Source organism: Parasteatoda tepidariorum, chromosome 12, assembly GCF_982258835.1.
Source record: "Parasteatoda tepidariorum strain Cologne lab strain chromosome 12, Ptep-v5.0, whole genome shotgun sequence".
Lineage (NCBI taxonomy): Eukaryota > Metazoa > Arthropoda > Arachnida > Araneae > Theridiidae > Parasteatoda > Parasteatoda tepidariorum.
In genome coordinates, this window is record NC_141766.1 from 22888774 (window position 1) to 22915864 (window position 27091).

General features: G+C 27.9%; 1 protein-coding gene across 2 annotated transcripts in view; it reads right to left on the reverse strand.

Annotated features, from left to right (window-relative positions):
* The window catches only part of LOC107442618 (syntaxin-binding protein 5), a 68628-nt gene that overhangs the window by 32683 nt on the left and 8854 nt on the right, over positions 1–27091 (reverse strand). For both annotated transcript variants that reach the window (XM_016056227.5, XM_016056228.5), the window contains exons 5-17: positions 25973–26107; positions 25684–25747; positions 24847–24930; positions 23222–23345; positions 21587–21662; positions 18602–18756; positions 18444–18516; positions 16527–16677; positions 12931–12998; positions 12809–12849; positions 8492–8694; positions 6435–6542; positions 357–505 (exon numbers count right to left, since the gene is read on the reverse strand). In XM_016056227.5, the coding sequence (XP_015911713.1) occupies positions 357–505; positions 6435–6542; positions 8492–8694; positions 12809–12849; positions 12931–12998; positions 16527–16677; positions 18444–18516; positions 18602–18756; positions 21587–21662; positions 23222–23345; positions 24847–24930; positions 25684–25747; positions 25973–26107 (1431 nt within the window). The remainder of the gene's footprint in view (positions 1–356; positions 506–6434; positions 6543–8491; positions 8695–12808; positions 12850–12930; positions 12999–16526; positions 16678–18443; positions 18517–18601; positions 18757–21586; positions 21663–23221; positions 23346–24846; positions 24931–25683; positions 25748–25972; positions 26108–27091) is intronic.

Below are 27091 nucleotides of genomic sequence, written 5' to 3' on the forward strand. Positions count from 1 at the left end.
ACACTGTACACAAAGTAACAAAAATGTATTATTACTCACCAGAAGTGACAATTGTAGTGCATGTCTTATATGTACTGTTATAATTTTTTACTTATAATATTATGTGAATTAGGATCAAAGTGTTTTCTTTTTTTCAGTTGTGATGGGAAACAAAAAATAGGTTGCCTGTTCTCCATTTACACAAAATATATTAAGTAGCCATAGTAATTTGATTTAAAATGCGGTTAATTTTATTCCAATATTAAATGTGTAAATTGCTGACATCAAGAAAGTATATAAATTAAAAAACATAATGACAAAACATTAAACAGGGAAAGGAATTTAAAGCATTTAAAATAAAGCAAAATCAAACTTACAAGCCAATTGTAGTATTGACTGTTAAGGCAGTTATATGCTGTGGTGAATCTCGATTAATTACAGGTGCTAAACAAACTAAGTCAGCTTGGAAACCTGGATTTCTCTTTGAATTACTCGCCTTGACTTTTGTTGGATAATACCCACAAGTCTATTAAATACATAAGATGTATATTTAATAACAATAAAGATAAAGAAAGGAGAAACAAAGCTGCATAACGAAATATATAAATATTAGATTATTTTAACTACACAGTAAATATGAAAGTATATAATGTATAAGAGAACAAAGACAGATGTTTCACAAATTTGGAAGTTTTCAATTAGTCAACCAGATAAAAAACAACCTTCAAAAAACTATTGAGACAAAATGAGCAAAAGAAACTGTTGTATCAAGTTTTCCCTATGTTTCAATATTTGTACTCCCTTGTTTTAATTTTCAATAGCTTAGTATTTATTTATATATTTTTTTTAATTCCATGCAACTCTCTGGGTGTTGAGCTCTTGAGTAAAATTTTTAACAAATTTCTCTGCTGCGCACAGCTTTGAATTGAAATTGCATGGTGGTTATGGGAGTAAGCTGTCATTGCGAAGGACTATAGTTCTATCAACAGTAGCAGTTTGAATCTCCCCCAACTTAAGTTTATTTGGAAAGTAAAGGCTGTCTATGAGCAATGCTGACCACATTGCCACCATCGAGCTTTTGGTCATAAGATTATGACCAAACCTCCATAACTGCCAAGACCTAATACAGACTTTTGAGAGAGCACCTTATCCGATTACTGGTATTTCTCAACCCAATTTGCTCGAAGGATCAATAAAATATTTCAGTGTTTTAACGCGGACCGGAAAGGTTAATAATTTGGACTATTGGTATAATTTTTACATAAACAAAATAGTAGCAATTGCAAAATGTTTTGACCAGTTTCTTTCTGATTATTCATGTATTCTTTACAAAGAAAAATATTTTGAGCCTACAATTTTTTTAAATGTAAGTAGCAAATTAAGGTAATGGTGTTTGTAGACCTGTGAATAGAATTTGTGGTGCGGCATTGGTCTGCAGACTGGTGGTTGAGAAGCATTGCTTCCTCTTACACATTACTTTTCCATTGAATAACATAAATATAAAAGTCTTTTGTAGCAGGGAAACCATCAAATTTGAGTTTACAAAAAAGTGAGACCAACATTCAGAGCTAAGCAATTGCAATTTTAGTTCAGGCCTTACTATTTTAGTTCGCAATTATATTATTTCTATTCATCACCTAAAAAGTAGTAAGAAGGTTTTTCATCTAGACCATATATAAAATTAACATTGTATGTATAAAATTAACACTGTAGAATAATTTTAAGCATAGTTAGAAAGGATTAAAAAATCAATATATTTAAACTAAATTTAAGGGTGCACAACCTGAAGCCCACGGGCTACATGTGACCCATGTCAGTACCTGAATATACTAAGAAAATGATTTTTTTCCATTTTTTTTGAAAAATAAAGCTATTTTAAACTTTAAATTGAGCAGTTAAGTTTTCGATGCACCCAATCCTGATCAATATAACATTTTGGCGGTTATCGCTTATGAATTTCTGTATAGTGTAAAAAATCCCAATAAACTTAGTATGAAATTTTTGCAACATGTGAAATTTGAAGTTGAGTCATCACTTTTGATGCTTTTCATGTGTACCAATTTCATTATAATTCCAAATGGTATTTAGATCATTTTTCAGCAGTAGATGATACACATTTTTAAGTGCATTTAAATATACCGTAATTTCGTGGAGAAACGCCGCATTGGTATACACGCCGTGCCCTCAAAAATTGGCTAAAAAATAAAAAACTTTCGGCGTACATGCTGCACCATTGTACACGCCACGCCGGATTATACTATACCAAAGCAGGTATTGATTACAGACTTAAAACATGTTCTATATACGCATATATAACTTACACGCTGCACCATCGTACACGCCACGCCAGATTATACTATACCAAAGTAGGTATTGATTACAGACTTAAAACATGTTCTATATACGCATATATAACTTAAATAGTTAAATAAGAAACCAATAAAAGGAGATTAAATACACAAAAAAAATTAAGCAATCCTACTAAAATGGATTTCAATAACTTTCTAAGTATATATTAAGCATTTTCTAATTTTAATTTGAAGTAACCATTAAAATATGAATTAAATAATCAATGTAACAATAAGCATTAAAATTTTTAAAAATAAAACGATCTCACTTTTAAATCAGTCCAAACAAATTTTGTGCAAAGCAAAACTAAAATTTATTCATATATCACATATAATCATATATCCAGATATCAAATATAATCACATCCAGCAGTTAAAAACCTTCAAAATCTGAGCTCTCAGTATCGGAGCAAAATAAGTTTATAAGTTCATTGTTTATTTCCGGGTCATCCCCGTCACTAGCACTTTCCGTTTCCTTTCCCCTGGATAAAAGTTCGGCTTTCTTGAAACCGTTTATTACGGTTTCTTTTTTCACAGCTTTCCACGCTTGTGACACCCATGCGGTGACCTCATCATAACTTGCCCGCCGCATGTGTCCAGATTTAGTAAAGGAGTGGATGCCGCGCTCCATCCAGTTTTCCCACAGACGCCTAACTTCTTGTTTGAAAACCCCATTCACAGTGAGGTCCAGAGGTTGCAGCACCTTTGTTAGGTCGCCGAGGATAACAGCAAGTTCCGTGGACAATTGTTTCTTGCACATATCTTTGATAGAGTCCATTTTATGGGAGCGCAGCGAGTCGAGGATTAATAATCCGCATGGCTGGAAAAAAGCACCTTTCCTCCTCCAATATACCAAATCCAGCCACTGCAGCATCATATCCTCGAATATCCACCCCTTTTCGTTGGCTCTAATTATCACGTCTTGAGGAAAATTACCTTTCGGTATTGTTTTCCTTTTGAAGATCAGCAACGGGGAAAGCTTCTCCCCCGTTGCGGAACACCCAAGCACACAGGTGAAGGCCATTTTTTTGTGGCCGGTGGTTACTACGCCCATCGACTTGGTTCCCGTTTCTTCCACAGTCCTGTTTGGAGGGCAGTCAAAGGAAAGCGCAACCTCATCCATATTAATCATTTGTCTGTGATTAAGTCCACGTTCCTCCATCTTTTTCAACACAAAAGTTAAAAAGGAAGCCTTTTTTTCAACCCAATCAGTAGGCAATCATTGACCTACTGTAGTTTTTTGCCTCACTGACAAGTTCTTCCTCTTCATGAATCGGAAGCACCAATTCGGGCCTCCTTTAAAATCTCAAATTCCCATCTGGGAAGCAATTAATTTTGCTTGCATGCGAATTCGAACAGTAGAGAGGGACAACCCTTTAGCCCTCTGCTCCTTTACCCATTCCGCCAGATTATCCTCCAGCACTGGCCATCCAACAGTGCCATTGCGACAAGCACGCTTAGTTTTGGGTAGAGTAGCCAAGACACTCTCTTCAGACTTCCACCTTCGGATGCACCGTTCATCTACATCAAATTCTCGAGCAGCAGCCCGATTTCCAATTTCTTCAGCTCTTTTAATAGCTGAAAGCTTAAATGCAGCCGTATAACTTTTCCTCTTAATGGGAGGCATTTGAAATATATAACTTAAAAACAAGCTATGTTGAAATTTAAATAAAACAATATAACAAAAAATTAACAAGACAAAAATACTAAAGAAAAAAAATATTAACAAAACAAAAATATTAACAAAACAAAAACGCAACAGAAGATCAGAATTGAAGATTAAACGATAAAAAAAATAAGCTAGGGAAGTAAATAATCGAACTCTTGAGGCAGAAATACGAGCAATGAAAAAAATCCAAGAAAAAGCGCTCCCCTCCCAAGCATTTAAAACACGTTTCTATATTCCCCTCCCCTACTTTCTCTTCTCAAATGAGACTTCAGAAAACAGCTCTTTTTTATTTACTGACTCCGCCTAGGAGGGTGTAAAATTCACCCACATTGCTTCTTCCTCTCTTCACTGACCTTGAGTTGAAAGTTAGAAATTCTTCTTGAATTGTAAGAATATTCAAGGCCATCTCAAGCTCATTGGTCCCATTCATTCATCAATCATTCACATGTTTTTAACAAACAGCTGAAATAAAGGGGAGTGGATAATTACTGATGAAACCATGACAAGTGGAAGAGACATATTTCCCGGAAAAAAACGGGGAGGGGAGCGTTTGTTTTACAGTGAATGTCATCACTGGCACCACCCTGATTTTCTTTATTCATTCCTTTCTGATTTATGCTTCTCCACTCCACGCCCGTCCCCTGCACTCAATTGCTGTTCCTGAGGCAGAAGGGAAAGAAAAACTTTTGTTCTCTTGCAGATAGTGGTTTCCAGAAAGTGATTCTAAGAAGCATGTGGGAGGAGGAAATTCCAGGTGCGTTGACCATTCTTTGGAGCAACATTAAAGATGAAAAAATAAATAAAAAGCATAAGTAACAGGTGGAAAAAATGATGATGAAGTTTCCAGTGGAGCTTCTAAAAGGCAAAATTTTCTAAAATAATGCTATGTAGAAAAAAAAGTAATGCTATATAGGCCGCCCAGTTAGATACGCCTTTTTATTAAATTTTCAAGTTTTAAATCAATAACGCCGCGGCCTGTCTCCGAGAAATTACAGTACCCATTTTGGCATTGCTTCATTTGTGTGAATTTAATTGCAAATCCAAATGACTTTTGATAATTTCTTCAGCAGATATAGCTACATATTTTCACGTGATTTTAAAATTTCCATATATTTAGCATCACGAATCATGAGTATCGAATCGCTCATTTTAACTAACACTTTTGAACATGCTTAATTTGTGACGATTTTATTTAAATCCAAATTATTTTTCAGTCATTATTTTGGCAGTTATTTCTCAGCATTTCTAAAAGATTTGGAAAGTTCTGGTATTTTAATAAGTTATTATTACAACACTTGAATTTCTAATCACGCATTTAAAGAATCACTTTTTGATGCATTATATTTGTGCTGTATTAATCATAAATAAAAGTGATTTTTTTAATGTTTTTTTAACAGTTATTACTATGCTTTTCCAGGCGGTTTAAAAAATCCTGATATTTTTAAATAGTATATTATTACAGTATGCTAGTTTTGAATCATGTATTTAAATAATCTTTTTTACACATTTTAATTATGCCAATCTTAACATAAATCTAAGAGATTTTTTTATTGTTTTGAGGCAATGATTGCAGTTTCAAAAATCCTGATATTTTTACACACACACTATAATTGCAACTCCTAAAATTGGATTTCATTTAAATTTCTTGTAGCTTAAAAAGTACTTTTTGAAAAAAAAAAATATTTAGGATTTATAAAAAAAACTTTAGAAATTGCTTAAAATTCAAAGCCTTAAATTTGAAGCATATTCCCTACTAAATGCAGAATCTCATTTTAGGCTGTAAGGGTTTCATTTTAATTTAAATCATTTTAAACCCTATAAACTTTTTTAAATTAAGTATTTAACTCGCAGTGTTTTATGAAAGTTAATCTCAAATAAAACTCAATGGAAAGTTAAGCTCAACAGAATATTTTTTTTTTTTTTAAATATAGTGCTATGAATATTAAAGTTTTTATAGTTAGAATCTATTTTAAAATGGACTTTATTATGTAATGTGATAAAAAAACATGGCTTTTACCATAGTTGCATAGAGCAAATAGCCCTTCATTTAAAAAGGTTGTGCAGCGCTAAATCAAATGAAGATAATTCATTAAAAATTTTAACAAATACAGATAAGAATAATTCTAATTTTTTAAAATGTATTATATTTAATTCTTGCTTACTCATAATTATTAATATTTATTGAACTGCAGTATTTGAACTGCAAACGTAAAAAACATAAAGGTTTTGCATAAATAACTTAATTTCTACATAACCCTTCAAGCGTTGAGCCCAACAACAAAATTTTATTCAAATCTCCCTATAATATGTTACATTCCCTTTCAATAACATTGGGGAAAACCTGTTTTTATGCAAAATTAACACTGCAATTGAAAGTTTGGAAAAAGCAGTCTGAAAGCGCTATTAAAAAATTTAGGAGATACAGCGAAACATTTTACCGTTTTTGCAGCTTCTGCTTGTGGAGTTACATTTTGACTGGAAGAAGCATCACCTTCTGGGTTATCTGGATCTTCATCTGTTTCATAAAACACTGGAATTTCTAGAACCTAAATTAAAAAAATAAGAAATCAGACATTTTTATTAGTCACTTTAGAGAATGCATATAATTATAGAAATAATCTATTTTGAAGTGACTAATTCAGAAAATTAGTCACTTCAGAAAATTTAGTAAGTTTAGGACATTTTTTAAAATATATGAAAACCAGGGGAATTTTTTTTATTTGACCAGGAAAAAATAACAAAACTCACGAAACTTGAGAGCTAAAAGCAATTAAATTCTGGTTCAAAGATTATAAATACCTGCCTTATTCAAATGTGTATGAAATATAAGACATAAGTATTTATATTTAAGTTTTACATGTTAACGAATTCACCAACATGATGCATTCTTCAGGTGATCATTTTGTTAAACTGATTAATAAAATTAATTGCTTAAAATTCCTTGCACAAGTTATCTCAGAGAATTCAAAAATTAAGCATTTAAAATGTGTTAAATATTATATACACAGTTTTATATATATTAGTTAATATTATCTTATTAAATCATAAAGCTCTAAAAGAAGTGTAAAAATGTCATAACTTAAAAATTTTATGGTTTGTAAATAACAAGGCAACATTTCCAAGTTCAAAGATCAGCAACATTTCTTAGAGGAAATTAAAACCTTTTCTGACTTGTATTTTGAAGTCATTATGTTCAATAAAATAAAAACACTTAAGTTGATATAACCAATATGAAATTACAGTTTTAACCATTGGAGCATCAAGGATCTGAATATGTTTATACAATGTTACTTTTTCAAAATATATTGTTTTTTTAATTGAAGATATAGAAAATAGTGTTCTATTTAAAACACAAAGGTGGACTATTCTTAACAACATAGTTAAAATTTTTAGAAGCTGACAAAAATTATAAATGGAAACAAGATTTTGCTCTCTTCCACATGTTACAGTATGTACAGAGTGCAAAATAAAAATTAATCATCCTGAATAACTTTTGATTTAAAGATCAGATTTTCACCTGCTAGGACTCAATCTTAATGGTTTGAGAAGGTAACCTCAAAATGATAGTTTATTAGAGCAGATTGTATTTAAAAGTCAGACACATAAAAGTACAATCTCTAAATAAATATACCTTTTTTTGACATATTTGGATTTCTGATCCTCAGAATATAAGGGGTAGCCGCAATCTGGGAAATATCGTCACAGTAGATTGGTCAGGAAAATGAGCCAAAGTTAGAATCTCTTAATCTCCGAAACTATTTGACCGATTTCGTTCAAATTTTGTATTTTTTCTCCCATAATTACGTTCCTTTAAATGATGTAAAAATTTGGAAACCTTACAACTTGAAATTTTTTCAACTATTATTAATTGAAATAATAAAAATTAAAAATAAATAATATTATTAAACAGTATTTTTTGCATGGAATTATCTTTGGGCAAACAATTTCATAATTATGTGCAAAAAATTTTCAATTCACATAAAAAATAACCAAGATATGGCAAAATATGCACAAAAATTAACAATATGTGGTCCAAATTTTGGACTTCTCTCCTGACAAAACAATCGGGACCATTTTTCCTAGATTGCGGCTGCCCCCATGTTTTGCTGGTCAGAAATCCAAATCTGTTGGAAAACAGTATGCTTATTCATAAAAAGTACAATTTTGTGTCTGATTTCATACCTTAAGATATTGTCTGCACAAATTAATTAACATATTTGAGGTCACAACTCGAGGCAATAGGGTTGAGTTCTAGTACATGAAGATCCAATCATTAGATTAAATGTTACTTAGAGTGATTTTTTTTTAAACTACACCCTCATTATAAATAATTGTTATTAATTAATTTTTAAATGCATATAAAGAATACCATTGAAGGAAAACAAATGTAGTCAAAGTAACAGAATTCCCAAAAAAAAATTTCTTAAACATTTTTAATAAATCCAGTAATAATCAATCTGAAAACTACTTATATTGAATAGTATTTATTACTTACAGTTATTTCTGTTTGAGATTCTTGTTGCTGAAATTGAAATACTATAACATGTGAACTAGCATCAGCAACACAAAGTGTTCTGGATTCTGAACAAAAAGCAACATGCTCAATTGCAAATGGATCATCATCACCTCCATCAGATGACAATTTTGGCTTTTCAAATATTCGGGAAATTTTCAATTTGTATAAAATTTGCAAAGACACTGAAAAGAAAACACAATATTTAATTACACATATGAAGAATATATTTTAAAACTTTGTACTTGAAATCCATAAACAAGCAAAAGCTCAAATTAACAGTGCATATTTAATTCGAAGTACATAATTTAATAATAGTATTTTATATCTAAAGAAAAATACACCACCAATTTTAAAAGTCATAGCAAAGTATTTGTTTATAAGTTATGTATTTCAAACATATGAACCTGTTCCAAGTGCATGTTACTGTGCATTTTTATTTCTTAAAAAGTTATTTAAAAATTTGGTAATTTTTGCTAATTAATTTTTAAAACAGATTCAGAGCAGGTAAAATTAAGAGTTTTGGAGCAGTTCAGAAAAACATATTTTTAAAAGTTACTATGGTTTGAGAACTAAAAAAGAAGTATTTTAAGTTACAGCGTAATAAAAGTGTAGACATTTAACTTTAACATGCAAAAAAGTTTGAAATAAATAGTCAATGTATAGTGCACAAAAAAGACCTGTCCTGAATAACTTTTGATCCAATGATCGGATCTTCACATTCTAGAACCCAATATTAATGGCTCGAAGGAATGACATCAAATATGTTAATTAATAAGTGCAGACGATAATTTAAGTTACAAAATCAGACAGAAAAACTAGCTTTTTTGAATAAACACACCTTTTTTCTACAGATTTGGGTTTTTGACCTTCAAAATACAGGGGGCAGTCGCAATCTGGGAAATATGGTCACAATAGTTTAGTCTAGAGAGCGTTCCAAAGCTTGGAGCCCTTAATGTTAATTATACTTTTCGCATATTTTGCTATAACTCAAGCAAAAAATGTAAAAAATAACTTTTAGTAAACAATTATTATTTTTTATTTTTTATTTAAGATTGGTTAAAAAATTTTGAAATGTAAGGTATAAAATTTTTTGCACCGTTTTAAAAAACAGAATTTAACATTGCAAAACACAAAATTTGAGCAAAATCAGTTGAATAGTTCCTGAGAAATTGTCAGCTATTTAGAATTCAATTTCTCACCAACTATTCAACCGATTTCACTCAAATTTTGTATTTTGTCATGTAAAATTGCATACTTTAAAATGATGTAAAAAAATATATACCTTACAATTTAAAATATTTTCGACTATTATTAAAATTAATAAAAAATAAATATTTATTAAGATTTATTTTTTGCATGGAATTATCTTTAGATAAATGACTTTAATAACTGTGTGCAAAAATGCTTCAATTCCCTTAAAAAAATCTTGAGATATGGCGAAGTACACAAAAAGTTCAATTATAGCAAAATTGCCATTATTAATTAGTATACTTGAGATTACCCTCTTGAACCATTAAGAATGAGTGTTAGAGTGTGAAGATCTGATTATTAGATTGAAGATTATTCAGGGTAGTTCACTTTTTTAGCATACTGTACATGTAAAAATTATTGTAAATTTCAGGCCACTGAGAATTTATACTTTTGCGGAACACTAAAAGGAAGGTGGAACATTAAACAGGTCTTCATTTAAGACATAAAACCAAGATTTGTAAAATAAATCACAGAATTATTATACGTTTTTAATAAATTCTATTTTTAAATCCATCAGATATTTATAATACCAAAAAAATCTTTTAAACAAGAAGATAATAAAAAAGGCAAATTATATGATTCACTCTTTTTCTAAAAGATGCATATTTTTTATACCTCACAGTTTTCCACGGAAAATCTTTGTGAATTTTAAAATATTAATTTTTTAATACAATATTACAAAGTGTAAATTTTTTGACACACTCAATTACTTTTGACCTGCATCCATCTGATTTTTTTATCACTAATTGCAATAGATTTTAACATGGTTTTTGAAATCTGGATATTTTTAGTTCATAATTAATACAACACAAAAATTCAGAAATGGCCATTTTAATAATAACTTTTGACAAGCTAGATTTGTGATAATGGCATTAAAAATTCATGTGATCTCATTAATCACCTTCGTTGGCAATTATTGCCATGGATTGTTACACAGCTTTTAAAATTCTTCATGAAATATTATTACAACATATAAATTTAATCACTTGACATGCAAAATTTGTGATGTTCATTGTAAATTACGATGGTCTTAACTATTTTCGTTTTTTTTTTTTTTTTTTTTTTTTTTTTGCAGTTGTTGCTACAGAGTTTTCCAAAATCTTGATTTTTTTTTAATACAATGATTACAATGTGTGAATCTCAATTACCCATTTAAATAATCACATAATCAAAGTAAATAATCACATTTTGGAGTTATCAATTTGCAGTGTTTTTTTTTCTAGTATCTATGTAGCCTTCCTATTTTTTTAACTTTTCTGTGTAAACAATAAAAACTATTTCAATCATTTTATAAGCATTAAAATTCCTGAAAAAGAATCTAAAAAATGTTTGGGCAGGCAAGGGAAAATTTCTATGCTCACCAGCATTTTATATTTTTAAACCTCTATCAAACAAGATGTCTGGCATATAAAACAAAATAATTTATATTTCAATTTTCTCAGAGCTTAGGCAGGCCTCCCAGAGGCAAAAGAAAAAATTTCAGATGTTTTAAAAAAAATCAGGAACTTTTTCGAAAAGTATACAAATACCAGACTAATTTTAAAAAGGCATGTGACAATTCAATAAATTTACTCTACGTATATATAAAAAAGGCAAATTTTATTACAGAATAATAATATAATGTACTATTTTTAATTTCAGAATAACTCATTTAAAACAAAAAGTTTAAACATTTTCACTGAACAACTCATGTAGTTTGAGGTCAATATAGTGAAGGAAAAAAATTTGAGTTAAAAAATAACCAATATCAATTAGTTAATACTGTCTTATACATAGTCCATTTTATACAACATTTTTCATTACTTAATTAAAACTTGTAATCAAGTTCAAAATTTCTTAAATCGTATAATCTTAAATAGAGATTTAAAAATCTCAAAATGAAATCACAGTTAATCTGCTAAACATTTTGTGTACAAAAGTAAATTAGTGGACAATCTTTCAATTCATTTATACAAAAATCTAAGTAATTACTGTACTGTTGATTGAAATCAATCTTTTTTAAAATCAGATGAAAGAGAAAAATGAATAATTGTTAAATTATAAAAATCCACCATCCAAGATTTACTACTTTATTTCCTGAAAATAATAAATTAGTTCATGAATTCGAATTCCTCACCATAAAAATTTGATAATGTAAAATTGCTAAGCAAGTTTCCTTTTTATAAAATTACTAAATTTCCAAAATGTTTAAAATTATAAATCCTGCGGGTGAGGTGATAAGCCTGAACCATGCACATAATTAAAGGAAATTTCTTAAGTTTGAACTATCGAATTTAGTGATCTTTCTAGCATTATTAATTCAAATAACTAGTTGCTGGATCAAATATTCAAATCTTTCATCTTTTTCAAATAGTTTGTAATAGCCCTAGATTCATAAAGAACACATTGGAAATAAAAACACAAAAAAAAACTTTAAATCTGAAACTTGATTAATTTAAAATGAAAATAAACACAATTTATTTATTTTTAAGTCTGTGAGATGAATGTTTATGAATCCAGGGTTAAAGTTGGCATTTGTAAAGAAGAAAATTAGATTACCTCTACCTGAACTGACAGTAATATCAAGAATATCTAAACAAAAAGCTAAAACTCAGGATAAATAAGAACACAATATACTTTAGCAAGAACACCAAGACAACTAAAAATCTTGTTAAGGTATTTCATCTTGTGAACATCCCATAGTATGCTCATTAGAAAAGTTTACAGCCAGACTTATATTGAAGTTTATAGTGTCATAATATTATTTATTATATTAAAAAGAGCAGAAATGGTAAAGTCTTTTAAGTGAATTTCTAATGAAAAAAACACAACAACAATAAAAAGATATTTCTAGAAAAGCTACAAACTACTAAAACTTTACTGAGATATATTTAATATCAAAACTAATAGAAAAACACTAACATCAGTTTTAACCTAAAATTATTACAATTCTGCTTTATGTAAATTTTATAATTATAAACACAAAATGTACAGGCACTTGATAAAATTTTAAAAAAATGCACAAAATAAAATAGTTGTTTTCAAAGAACTGGAAAAAAAATTTACCAGATGATGCATCCCAAAATTTTAAAGATCCATCAGCATGACTATAAAGAGAAAAATAAGAAGTTACATTTTATTACACATAAGTAAATTTCTAGGAGATTCACAAATAAAAAATTTCATACCCAGTAATGATGACTTCAGGATAACTTTGGGTAGACATTCCCCATCCCCCACCATCAATGGGCCATTCCTGAAAAGTTAATAGTTTTCAAAATTAAAATCAAGCATTGTAGTGGCCCAAAGAAAAAAAAGGACAGCCTTTTTAAAAAGAAATTAGGATATTTTTGGAACAGTATATAGATACCAAAACTTCTATCAAAAAAAGCAAACTAAAAATGTATAATTTGTTTCACTTAAGTAGGGATTTACGGCACAAAAATAATAAAATATTCTATTTTAAAATTCAGAATTACTATATTTCTGAATTTCTTTGATTTTGAACAGAAAGTTTTAACAGATTCAAGTATAGTTTTATCACTACCTAACAAATCATAAAAGTTTTAAATCAATGTATGAAAAATTTGTATAGTTCTGTTGCATTAATAAAATAATCAGTATCAATTAGTTAATAATCTCACACACCAATATATAATTAAAAATTGCAACTGAGTTCAAGATTTTTCTTAATCAAATAATTTTAAAGTAGTGTTTCACTAATTTTAAAATAAAAACACAATGAATATGCCCTTAACATTTTTGTACATTACTGGATTGTTGATTGGAATAGATAATTTTTTAAATTGGATGAAAGAAACTAATCAATTAGTTTGAAGCTACCAAAGTTTACCAAAAAAGATTTGTTACTACATTTGCTATAAATATGTTTAGCAAATATTTATGATGCTTGAATTCATCACCATAAACAATTTATAATATAAAATTGTCAATTAAGTTTTCTAATAGAATGAATAAACTCTCCAAAAGGTTTAAACAATTAAATCTGTGGGTAATGTACCATACCTAAACCATGTCTAATAAAAGGTCTCTAAGTTTGAACTATCGAGTTTTGCAATTTTTACTAGAATTATTAATTAAAATAAAAAAAATTTGGAATAAAAATCTAATTCTGTAGTTATTCAAATCGATTTTCTAAAATCTGCATTCGTATTCTTAGAAAATAAGATGATCTAAACAGAAACAAAAGTCAGATATATCAGGATACAAGGCTAAAAATCAGGACAAATAAGGAAAAAATATTTTTTTTACCAGGAAAAGTAAAAATATCAGGACAACTACCAATCCTGTAAACATGAAACCTCATGACAGTTTTTGTAGTTTTGTACATTTATGAACTTATAAGTATTTTTACATATTCCTACAAAAGAATGGTAGAATTAATTATTTTATTTTCAAAAAAAAACTTTAAGACTATTTGCCTGGAAATTAAAATGAACTTTGAATAGTTTTGAAATCATATTTAGAGTTTTCTCACTTATGTCTGCAGCTTATACACTTCTGCTTTAAATTCAAAACTGATATCTTTATCCAACACTTTAATTTTGATTTAATTGTAGCTAAAAAAAAGTAGGCAACAGCCTTAGCAACTTAAAAAGGGGTGTAAAACAGAGACTTTGATTCAAATCTTTGATTGTAAAGCTAAAATAACAAAAGCTTTCCATAACAAATTAACAAAATAATGGTAAGATGTGCTGCATGTGTATGAGGTGAAAATATATTTCATTCTGATTAGTAGAAGACATTTACAATTAGATGGATTATATAAAAATTCATATTAAAATTAAAACAAAATATAAAGATTTGTCCTCACTAAAATAAAATCTTCAAAAATATTTTATTTTATTTTATAAGCGTCAATAAACACCGGACCTAATTTTGAGTTTGCGACTACCAATGTTCAACTCTGTAGTCTCGTAAATTTAAACCCAATCTAGAAGACAAGGAAATTCTTGGATCAGGTATTAAAAAAGAAAAGGAAAAGTTTGAGACCTTATAAATATGTATTTAAAATACATTTAAAGCATTTTAAGCAAGGCACAATAAAAATCTTTAAAATAAAAACTACATAGTATCTTAGTAAAATGTATATTAAATTAGCTTTATATGTGGTAAGATTGATCCAGGGGGGAAATTATCTAATGCACTTGCCAGGGCACAGGGAAAAAAATAAAAAAAGAAAGTGAGGCAAGTTAGTTTTCCAACAGATGATTAAAATAAATAAGAAAACAATAACTATAATGTATAATCAAATAGAAACAATATTTTCTGACGAAGATTGAAGAATTTAGCAGAATCCATATCAGCTTCTTTATTTCCAATTATTACTAAGAGCATAAAGTGGATTTTAATAAAAAATAGAGAATAAAAAAAATCATTCATAACATTTTAAAACATAATCAAAAACAATCATCCAAGTTTCCAGGAAGGAAAACAAAAATAAAACTTTTTTAATAAAAAAAATTATAACAGAAACAGTAATATGAGAACATTGTTTACATTCACTACTGTTATAAGTACAAAAATTTTGATTTAAAATCTATTTGCAACTATGTCAGCATGGAATAAGAATTTTCTTTTAATAGTAAATTTTTTTAGTTTAAGTACTCCAAATATATAAAACTATTTCACTATAAAGCAAAAATATTTCATAAATTGTACATTTATTCACACACTATTTCGCTTCAAACAATAGTTCTAATACTAATGCTAATAACAGAATACAGTAAAACTTGTGTAAGTTGACCACTTGTTTAAGTTGACCACTGAAACAATGCACCACAAGTGGTCAACTTATAGAGGGGGTGGGTCATTGTTTACTTTTTCGTTTTCTATATCATGTTGCTATATATATATATATTTTTTACTTGACTTAAAAATTTTCGAATGAACTTCAATTTGATACATATAATTCTAATATTTAACTAATTTCTTTTAAAAAAATTATTTCGTTATTTATGCATGTGAAGTGTTTAATAAATATAATTTCTTAAAATATCAGAACACGAAAACATGTAATTTGAAAACTTTAACAAAATAAAATTATTTGAACACTTTAAAATTTATTTACTACACTTAAAGATCAAAGACCATAAATAAAGGATCAAAGCATATTTCAGAGCATTCATTTATTCAAATGCTCACTATTGCAACTGGAAGAGCAACTTCTCAACTAACACACCTGTTTTCAATGAACAGATGAAAGAAATGGTTAAAAGCTAACCCCTTACAGTTTCCCCTGATGGTCAACTCACAAAATAGTTTAGATTAGCTTTTTACACTATTTCACCAAACAAGTGAAAGTTTAACATACATTGCAAAAATGACAGAAAGTGTTCTGAATTTTTTTTTCTGGTCAACTTATGAGGGTTTTAGAATAGAATTTCATAATACTCCTAGACAAAATTGACTTATTTCAGTGGTCAACATACAAGATAGACAGGTGGTCAAGCTACAAAGGTTTTGCTTCTTTATATTACATAGGAAAAATTCCGTTCTTGATAATTGAGGTCAACTTATGCAGGTGCCCAACTTACAAGGGTGGTCAACTTGACAGGTTTCACTATAATACATTCAAATTTGAATCATTTTTTGTTCTGAATTTTATCAGTTGAGTTAAAATTTTGTACCTCTGAAATTATCCAAAACATTATTGAATTTTTTAGCATAATTATTCAAATTCGTTTAAATATATTTAGACGAATAAACAAATAACAATAATGTAAAATATTTTATTATTCCACAATTTTAAATTTATAGTTACCTTCTCTGAAAAGCTCTGATTCTTCTTTCCTTTTGAGCCAGTTGAATAGAGAGCAGGTATAAGATCATTTGGGCAATCAGCAAGATATGTGCAACTTGTGACAGGTGATTCATGTAAGTCCATAGGGTAGGGATTTTGATAGCATGGATACCTAAGAAGATAAATTAATTTAAAATTATAATAAACCCTGATAAAGTATAATTTTTTTCTTATGAAAATTGTTTTCCATTATATCATGATCATGAATTAACATCAATTATTAATTTACACAAAAATAAAAACTAATATTCTTCTTTCTAGGCACTATAGCCTGTTACAGGTCAAGGCTGTCTTAAGTAGTCTTTGCCATCTGCTCCCCACTTACAGCAAGGCTCTTCCAGTTTCCTTTAATTACTATGGGAAAGTCCATTTAGACCGAGTCAAGCCACCTAATTGGTGGTTTTCCACTTTTTCTGTTTCCCATAAGATTAGTAAAAGTGAGCTTTCTTAAATGATTTGTATTATCAGACCGGAAAAGATGGCCAATTCATCATAGTGTATTGCATTTTATGACTTGAACAATATTAAGTTGTATGTATTTTTGGTAAATTTCCAGCTATTATTTTCATGGACTGCACCAAATATTCTTTTCATGATTTTTCCCTTCAAAGGTCAATAATTTATTTTAAAGTAACTTGGTTGTTGCCGAGCATTTACTCCAATAAAGCAGAATAGATTTAATCAGCTCTTTATATATGCTAATTTTTATTTCTAAACTTAAGAATCAAGATTTAAGTTGATCTTTGCATTTATTTGATATGGTATGCCTGTTGTTTATCTCGACAGTCAAGCTATTGTTAGTATAAATGAAGGTCCCAAGATATTTGAACTGTGAAATTCTTTCAAAAATGTAATTCTTCATCTAGTAAATGGCTGGGTGTAATAGTAAATGGCTTCTAGTAAATTACTGAGGATTAGGTGCAGCATGTGAAACCTCGATGAATTTTGCTTTATTCTTTGTTTATTTCTAAGACCAATTTATCAGCCTCAATTTCTAATAAATTGAATCCCTCTGTAAAAGATTTCCATTATCTACCTTTAAGGCGATGTCATCAGCAAATGTAGAGTTTTGTAAAGTCTTCTCGTAAATGGTTCCTCTAGCTATGAGACCAGATACTTTTTTCTGAGCCCAAGCTGAGCAGTAGACATAACAAAGTGTCATCCTCTCACAATCCTCTATCTGTATAGAATTCTTCAGAAAAGTTATTCCCTAGTTTCACTTTATGCTTAACCCTTTTAAATGTAGTTTTTATCAGGTTAATCAATTTAGTTAGTCAAGAATTTGATATATCAAAATCTCCCATTGCTTTTTAAAAAACACATTATCAGTTCATTTAAAAACCATAATATCATTAGTTAAAAAAAATTTTAATTCTATTTTGCTTAAAACTATAAAACCAATATTAGTTCATTAAAAAAACCACAGATGTATTTCAATAATTAAATAATAAGAAACACATTGGTTGCAACTTTATCATTCTTTCAGTATACTACATTGAACCAATTTGTAAAAATAATTAAATAAAGTTAAACAAAGTTATACCAATAGTTAAACAAAGTACTTTCAGTAGAAACAAAGTTAAACAATAATCTACAGTAAGAAAACAGGACTAAAATATTCCTTTTCAGAGAGAAATAAAAACAAAAAGTAATCAATATAATGAAGCCGTGTTTCATCCATAATAAAAATCAACTAAAGGAGCACTTATATCAAAAATATCAGTAGCATTCTATGACTTTAATAAAACAAAATAACTCTGAATTTAATTAAAAAAATACTAAAAAATTAAATATTTTGATAAAAATGATAATACATTAAAAAACATAGTAACCTCATAAATCAAAACACACCAAAAAGTAGTTTTAACTGAAACCTACCCTGAGCTTGTTAGATCTATGACAACAAGATCATTATAGAGTAAAACAACAATGGCATATGGATCTTGATAGTCTAGAACAATAATACAAAATTAGAATATTCAGTGTAGGGAAATAAAATAAGATAAAAACCAAACATACAAAAGTAAGAATCATACCACTTGGCCAAGGAGTTTCACACAGCATTACAAAGTCTATTATGCTGTGTTCCATCTCCAAAACTGTTGTTGTTTTCCCATGAATAACTGTAACACATGGATTCAAATTTCCTTGGTCTAATGGCATACCACCAGAAAAAGCAATAAATGAATCACTAGAAAAAAAATTAAATAAATAAGTATTTAAAATAAAAATATTTTCAATAACAAAACATTGTTGAGAAAGCAATTTAATGCAATGACTACCTATTAATATTCAAAAGGCATATAAAAACTATGACTAACTTATTAAAAAACAACCGGACTTGCTACTTTCACACTTGGTAGCATTACACTCAAATTTATAGGACACAGAATAAAGATTCCAACAATTCATTGTTTCTTTAGTTAAGTCAGCTTACTAATGTGATAAATGATTTTGGAAGTAAGTATAATTTCTTATAAAAACAAAGAAATCAAAGAGTGAAAATTTTTTGACAAAATATACAAGAAAATTTGAGTTGCTAACCTAATATAAAACACTTTTTGACATAGAACAAAGTTTAATAGAGTATATCATAAAGATCTGAAGTTATATTAAATTTTTATTCCTAACAAGAAGTGAAGACACATACCAGAAAATTAGGCATTTCATAATCAATTATAAAATAATGGCTAAAACAGAACAAAGCAAGTTTCATTCTAAAATTAATCCTTCACTCCATACTTTATAAAAATGAAGAATAATTATTTTCATATGCAGGTTGGTCAAGGAATACAGGAAAAATGAAGATAAAAAAATCAGTTATATTTTGAAGTGGGAAAATAATTTTGTCACCTTGTTTAGCTGTAAAACTGTATGTACAATGTTTAAAATTCACTGATACCCTACGTAAATGTAAACAGTAGAATCTTTGCAATAATGAATACAAATCATAAAAAAACTGAAATATATGAAATGAAATGACTGAAGTTAAAAAGATCAATAATAGACACCCAAATTCTAAATCAAATCAGAACAGCAATTATCTCTCTTAACAAAATGGCAGTAGATGCCAAACTAACAAAGCTTCACGAAAGGAAACAGCATGTCCTCAATGTTGAAACTGGCACAGACTGATGGTAAATCCTTTTTTCTTATTAAGACAAGCACCTTTGTAAATATTCAAAGCAATTTTCAATGATAAAAAAGTAGCCAGAAGAGAAAATCCAATTCAAACTTAGCTTTCCAGATATGCAAAATGGCACAGAGTCAAAAAAAAAATATGCTAGTAAATTGATCACAGCAAATAACTTGTTAAAAACAATAAGTAGCGATATATAGAGGTAAGTTCAAGATCTGGAATCCTCAGAATACCTGCAAGTTCAGAGAATGTTTTTTTCCTCCAGAAAGTAAGTCTAAAGATAAACAAAGAACGAACATGTATTATTTAATAAACATATAAATAAATGATAATTAACGTCACAATGTGTAAGCTTAACATGGCTGTGTGTATTAGCCCGGCAATAGTAAACTGGTTGATTGTCAGTTAATTATTGTTGTTCTCATTGATCAAAATTAAAATAATCCACTGCAGAAAATTAGATACACCTATAACACCCTAATTAGCATCATCAGTTCAAATAATCATGATGTATACTGATATTCTTCAATTTAATAAATTTTGTTAAGAATATCTTTACATTTTAATAAAAATGTAAAATGAATATATAGTATTTGTCTAAAAAAGAAATCATTCAGTTTATTTTAAATTGCACAAAATTTTTCTTAATATTATTCATCAATGTAAAATTCTTTTTTGATTTAAAAAAAGAAAAATAGAGCAAAATAATGTTGTTTCCACTGTAAAAGTCTCTCATCACTAAAATATTGCCAGCTTAATCTCTTTTTTTCTTTTGTAGGTTTCAAGTTTAAAGAAGCTAAAATTAAACAAGTTTGAATGAAATGGAACATTCGTAGAAATATTGCTGGAATTAGCCTTGTTAGGAAAAATTCTATAATCAATAAAAAACTGTCAATTTTAGAATTTTATTTATACATTTTCTCCTTAATAAATATTTTTACAACTGCAAAGAATTGAAATACACAGGAGAGAAAAATACAACTACAAGAAAAACATAACTGCAACATAATATCTATTTGATTTTAAATAAGCCAAAACAAGATGCTGAATATTGTGTAGTTACACACTCTAACCAGATTTATTTTAAAAAAATTAGTACAAAAGAGAAATCAAATTGAAGTAAACTATAAGCAACTTAATGAGAGTGAATGAAGTAACTTAGAGAAGAACAACCTACAGCCCTCTAATGATTACAATATACCCTATCTTCAAACCAAAAAAATATTTGGCAAAGGACATAATTAGCATAAGAAAATTTTAAATGTCTTTCAAACTTCTTTTAACAAATTTGGAAGTCCACTGAAATTATAACATTACAATTCCAAAATACAAAAGATTATTTAAGAAACTTTTTTACATTTTGATAATTTAAAAGAAAATTTATTTCACCAAAACATGTTCTAAACAAATACGGTTCAAGGATTTATTTAGAAATTAAAGATATAAAAAACTTATGAACAGTAAAAAAAAATTCTAAGAAAAAGTTATAAAGTGCTATAATTTAACCTTATTAAATGAGCAATATACAATTTTATAATTTTTATTATTAAAAAATACATATTTTTTCAATTTATATGCAAATCTGGTATTGTTTTTATTACAATGAAAAAAAATGAGTTGCACATAAAAGCTGAATTTGTTGTGACTGCAGAAATGCAATATATTTCTGTAGCCCTCATCTAAAAATATTTGTGAACCCTAATAAAACTATTATAAACATTAGGTAAAACAACTCATTAAATACTATCACAGATATTAATAAGCAAATAAAATAGGAAATACTTGCTCAAACTTGAAATCTTTAATAAACATATTAAAGCTTCCAAGTTTAAGAATGTTTCAAGTTTAGGATTGTAATGATTTTTAAATCATGCAGTCTTACCTCCCACGAGCAGTTTTCCATTCAACTTTACTGATTTGCTGGCAACTTTCTGGATTTCCCTCTTTAACAGATTTAGCTGAAATAAATTATACTTGTTGAAAAATTGCATAAAGTTTCATGTAAAATAAAATTATGTTAAAATAATGTGACAATAGAAATCAGAAAACAAAGTACACCTTTTTGCTCATTGTGTCAAAAATGTAGTAAGAGCATGCAACAAAAAAGCTGTTTCCAAACTGCAGAACCCCATTTTTAATAATAATGCAATTTAATACAATCTTATTAACAATAAAGATCTAAATTCAAATAAGTTTTAATTAACACTGTAGCTATTCATTTGACTCAGACAATGAATTAAAAATTTACTTATCATGAACTGATCATGTATTAGGTTAACCGGAAAGTAATGCCGTTTTGGTGCATTTGATATTTATTATCAAGATTTTATTTTTAATCAGTAATGTATTCACCCTCATTAGCAACAACTTTTCAATGCCGGATTGAAAAGGAATTGAAATAGATCTTTAAAAAATCAATTGTTTTTTAAGACTAATGAATATTTAATGCACCGAGACGACATTACTTTCCGGTCCACCTAATACTTATCATGATTTGATCCCATAGATTATATTAAGTTGTTTTTGTTTTCGAAATATTTCATAAGTATTTTGAAATCACCTAATAAAATTTTTAACATATGTTTGTGTCTTGGAGGTTGGTGGTGATCTGTTCAGGGAGAACATGAAAATATGATTAATGGAAAAAAGCACCTTGAAAAAAAAACTAACTCAAATCATTTGTTTCCAACAAAGTGTTATAACTGAACTAAATGCTTGAATACTTAAAGAACATAAGGGTGAATAAGAAACATAATAAAATTAGTGAATAAGGTTAATCCTAAATATAAGTTTTATCTAAGGCATGAGTGTCACTAGAGTAGGGGATGATGAAGACAAGTCCTCCTCAATAATCTCAAAAATGTCCCCCCTAATATTTCAAACAAATAAAAAAATTCACAAGTTATTAATGATTTAAGTTCAGTTAAATTAAAAATAAGGTAAGAAAATTTTTTAAAAATTATCATTCTACATACATTCAGCAAATGGAAGAAATATTTTTAATAACTTTTTTTTGTCAATTCTTTTGTTCAAGTAGCATAGTCTAATTGAATTGAGTTTATCAAAGAAATGTTTAATAAATGCGTCATTACAAAAAAAAACTAATTTAAAAATCCAATTATATTCTTTTATATCTAAGCTTGACTAAATCAACACTTAAAGTTTTTTTTTTTATAGTTATCTTAAAATGTGAAATTTTGTGAACTACTGAAAAAATTTGTTTTTATCTCAATCCCTCCCCATGAGAAAAGCCCAGGATCTAAGAATACAACAAAAAAAATGAATAAATACTTTTCCATGCATATTTGCCAAAAAAATTTGTGTGTTGTCTACAATTACAGATTTGCAATGAATAATCTAGATTTTTATTTAATCAACACTCAAAACTAGATTAAATTTAGAGGCATTTCATTTGTACAACCTTAACTGATCAATAAAAGAACTTTTTTTTACTGATAAATAAAAAATAAACTTTTTGATATTTTAATCTTTCAGATGTAATACAAAAATAACTTACCATGAGGAAACATTACAGATTCTGGTTTGGAAGAATTTTTTATATTCCATGTCTTAATACTACCATCAGAATAGCTGCACATGAATTGTCTTCCTTCATGGTGCCATGAAGCACTTTTCAAAGACTAACAATAGAAATTTATATTAAATCAGAAAGGATGAAAACGTTTAACTAGCAGCAAAGAAAATTAAGAGAACATATCTAAATAATCTAAAAAACAAATTTATATTTCAAAAGTAGTGAAATGTTTATATTGAAAAAAAATCACTCTATTAGTTCTTAAAACCCATCTTTAGTTCAGAGAAAAAATTTGTAGTCTACAAAAATTAAATAATGACTTGAAGAAACTTATGTTGGGGCACAACCAAACAAGTCTGCTTTTGCGGTTACTGTTAGTAATCAGAAAAAATATAAATTATGAAAAAAAACCTAGATATTTTATGAACCAAAAATAGAAACTTTGAGCTAATATTAGACACAGTTTTACTAGCACACAAGCTGTAAAATGCAATGAAAATAGCATCAATGCTTTCCCACCATATCACCGATGTCCAAAACTTTTAACAGTAATCCAGTTAAGATTTTTAATAAAAAAAACTAAATTTTAATCACTAAAAAAACGGAAGAAAAGTATATGTAAGCAAAACTAAAGTATTTGTAAACAAAGCTAAAAATACTAAAGACAAGGAATAGGTTAATGATGAATAAGACAAAAAAAATTGTAATATGAGAATAATATTGTGTTTTATAATCAGTTTTTTTTAAATTCATTTTTGTAAGTATACCGAAATTAAAATTTAAAACAAAAAAGACTTTAAGGCAAACTAACTTCTGTAGATGATATATAACTCATTACTTCCTGAAATATGAGGTGAGTTCAAAAAATAAAGCAATATTCCATTGCACATTGAGCCAATGTTCGCTTTTACATTGACATTTTAGCTTTCCTTTCACATATGTTTGGAATTTTCATGTCTAATCAAGCTTGAATAAGTCATATTTACACTGAGTAATTTAATTCAGAATCCTGCCAAATCAAAAGCCTATTCAAAAAATCTCAGGGAAGATACAAGTTCAGCATTTATTATGAAAGACTAATGGAACTATCATTTCAGTGTATTTTGAAAATTCATAATATCACCATAAATGTCTTCAAATTTTCTGTTAATATCCACTGCATGCCCTCACATCTATATTATGAAAACATATGATGGAGTATGCTTTCATTTGATGAATTTTGAGTGAACATGTTCATTAAAAGCAAAGCTTTATTGAACCAAACTTATCATAGAAAAATTCAACAAAAGCAACATCATTGAAAATGCTAATTTAAAAATCAAATTATATTTTCTGATATGTAAGTTTGGCTAAAAATTGACATCAAAATTTTTTATAATTTTTACTATCTTAAAGTTTCAACTGAAATTTATTTGGTAAGAAAGACCTAGAAAAAGATGTGTTTTTTTTTTTTTTTAACTAGAACTTCGTGAGTTGAAATTTGTAATTTAGAAAAAAAATATTTCCATAAAAAATTTGTTTTTATTAAAATCTACATCTACTTGTCTTGAACACTTATAAAGATTGAGTAGAATCAAATAAGAATGAAAGATTTCAACAAAACATACCTCGTTGCTTTGAAATCTACAATCTGCAGCTTTGTTTTTCAAATCCCACAAAACAACTGTTCCACTTTCATATCCTATTAACAACTGGAAAAAAGAATACAATAATTCAGTTAAAAAACAGACCAGATGACAGATATAAATTACTACTGAAACAGGAATATGTATGTTTCATCCAGACTTTATGTTGATGGAGAGGAGAAACTCATTAAAACATATTTGTACACATAAAACATTTACATTTGTACACATAATTCAATATGTAAATCATTCATAATGCAAAATTGCTTTTCCATAAGTTCCCTAGATAATACAGCTTACTGTCTCATTAAACAAAGTTAGTTTTTATGAAAAAAATTGCTTGTTCAAGGATTTTCATAGTTTAAACTTCTTTAATGGCTAATTAAATCTTTCCATTTTATTAATATCGATTTATTGACTTCATTTCTTTATTTCAAAAACCAAATTTTTTGTTGCCTTTTAAGTATTAATAAACATTCAACAAATAATGTTAATTTAAAAACATATCTTTGAGTCTCAAAGGTGACTTCGCAAATAACTTTTGGTTGAAACTAATAAAAATGAGAAATTTTTCATCAGTCTTTACCCAAAACAAACTTTTGTAAATATCCTTATAAATTACGTATTATTCTTAATTTGTAAAGATTTACAAACGACAACTTTTAATCTTTCAATTAATAATCTAAAGATAAAAAATAATTCTAAAATTCTTTTCACTTAATAGAAAATAAAAATAATTAAAATTTACAAAATAATCAAATTAAATAAATTTTAAATTTGTTGCAGAAACATTTAAGTAAATGTAAAAAAGATATTTACTTTATTAGGATCAACAGGATTGTCACTTAAATGTATAACAACACCAGGATGAGATTTTCTAGAGCTGAAAGGCAAAACATTGCCCATTAAAAAAATTTTACCAAAAACATAAATTATACATTAACCTCGCTTGGATCTACATATCATTTTGCATTTAGAAAGATAGAATGCCCTGTGCACTATATAGTATGAAACTGGTAACAAAAATTTAAAACTTAATTAATAATGAATAAAAAGAGAAATATGGTAAATTATTTTAAAGCAATATATAATGAATTACAATACTTACATTTCTACAGCTCTATTCCAGTTTATTACATAACCAGAGAGAACAAATGATTCTACATTTACTATATGAACATTTCCTCGCTCAGTACCAACATACAACCATCTGCTATGAAATGGCAGGCAAGCATATGTGATCCTAAAAATTGAAAATGAAACATATCGTTTAAAGGTAATATAAAAAGGTTGAACTAAAAATTTTAAATCTTAAATTTGAACTTGCAACAACAAAAAGTTTGTAATATCAATTCACAAGTCTGATCACATGGCATTCATAATTGTTTGATGTTGGGTTTAAAAGCAAAATCAAGATAAGAGGCATACAAAAGTTTCTCTAAGTACAGTAGACAACCAATTAACAGGAATCCATAGAACAAATATTATTCTGGATATCAGATTTTCATTAAAGAATAGGCTTTATTAATAAACTACTGACTTTTTATAACAATTAATACGTTTCAAAATAACAAAAGAAATATTCATGAAACACGTTTTTAAGGTCAATTTTACCTTAAATAATTACTCTAAAAGGATGAATTCTTGTTTTGTTGATAAAGAAAAAAACCAATACAAGCTGACACATCCCTACTTTTGAACAATTTAAAGTGATAGATACTAAACTTTACATAAACAATCTAAAACTGAAATTCAACAGGTAACTTAGGATACATTGTTCCTAAAACAAACTCTTATCATTCCACACATCCGGTTAAAACAACTATTGATGTTGGAAAAGTTGACAAATAACAGTAGCTCTTAAGAGAATTCATAAGAATCAATTTATGTTGAAATGGCGCAATAGCAGAACATCATCTATTATTAACATTTAATAACCATATTTCAATTTCCAAACATTGTTCATGAATAATTATTTTAGCATTCTAGAATACAATTTTATCTTTTCTTGACTTGTGTGGAGCAGAATATCATTCCATTTCCACATCTGATTAATTGAATAAAGAAAATGAAACTTTAATACCAACCATCCAATTTGAAAGCATTTTCTGTGGTATTTACTGAATAGTGTTTTCAGTTCTGCTATACTGTACATTATGTAGCATTTAATTAGAATAGAGCACAATTTCCAGGTGGAACAAAACTAAATATTATTTGAATTATTTCA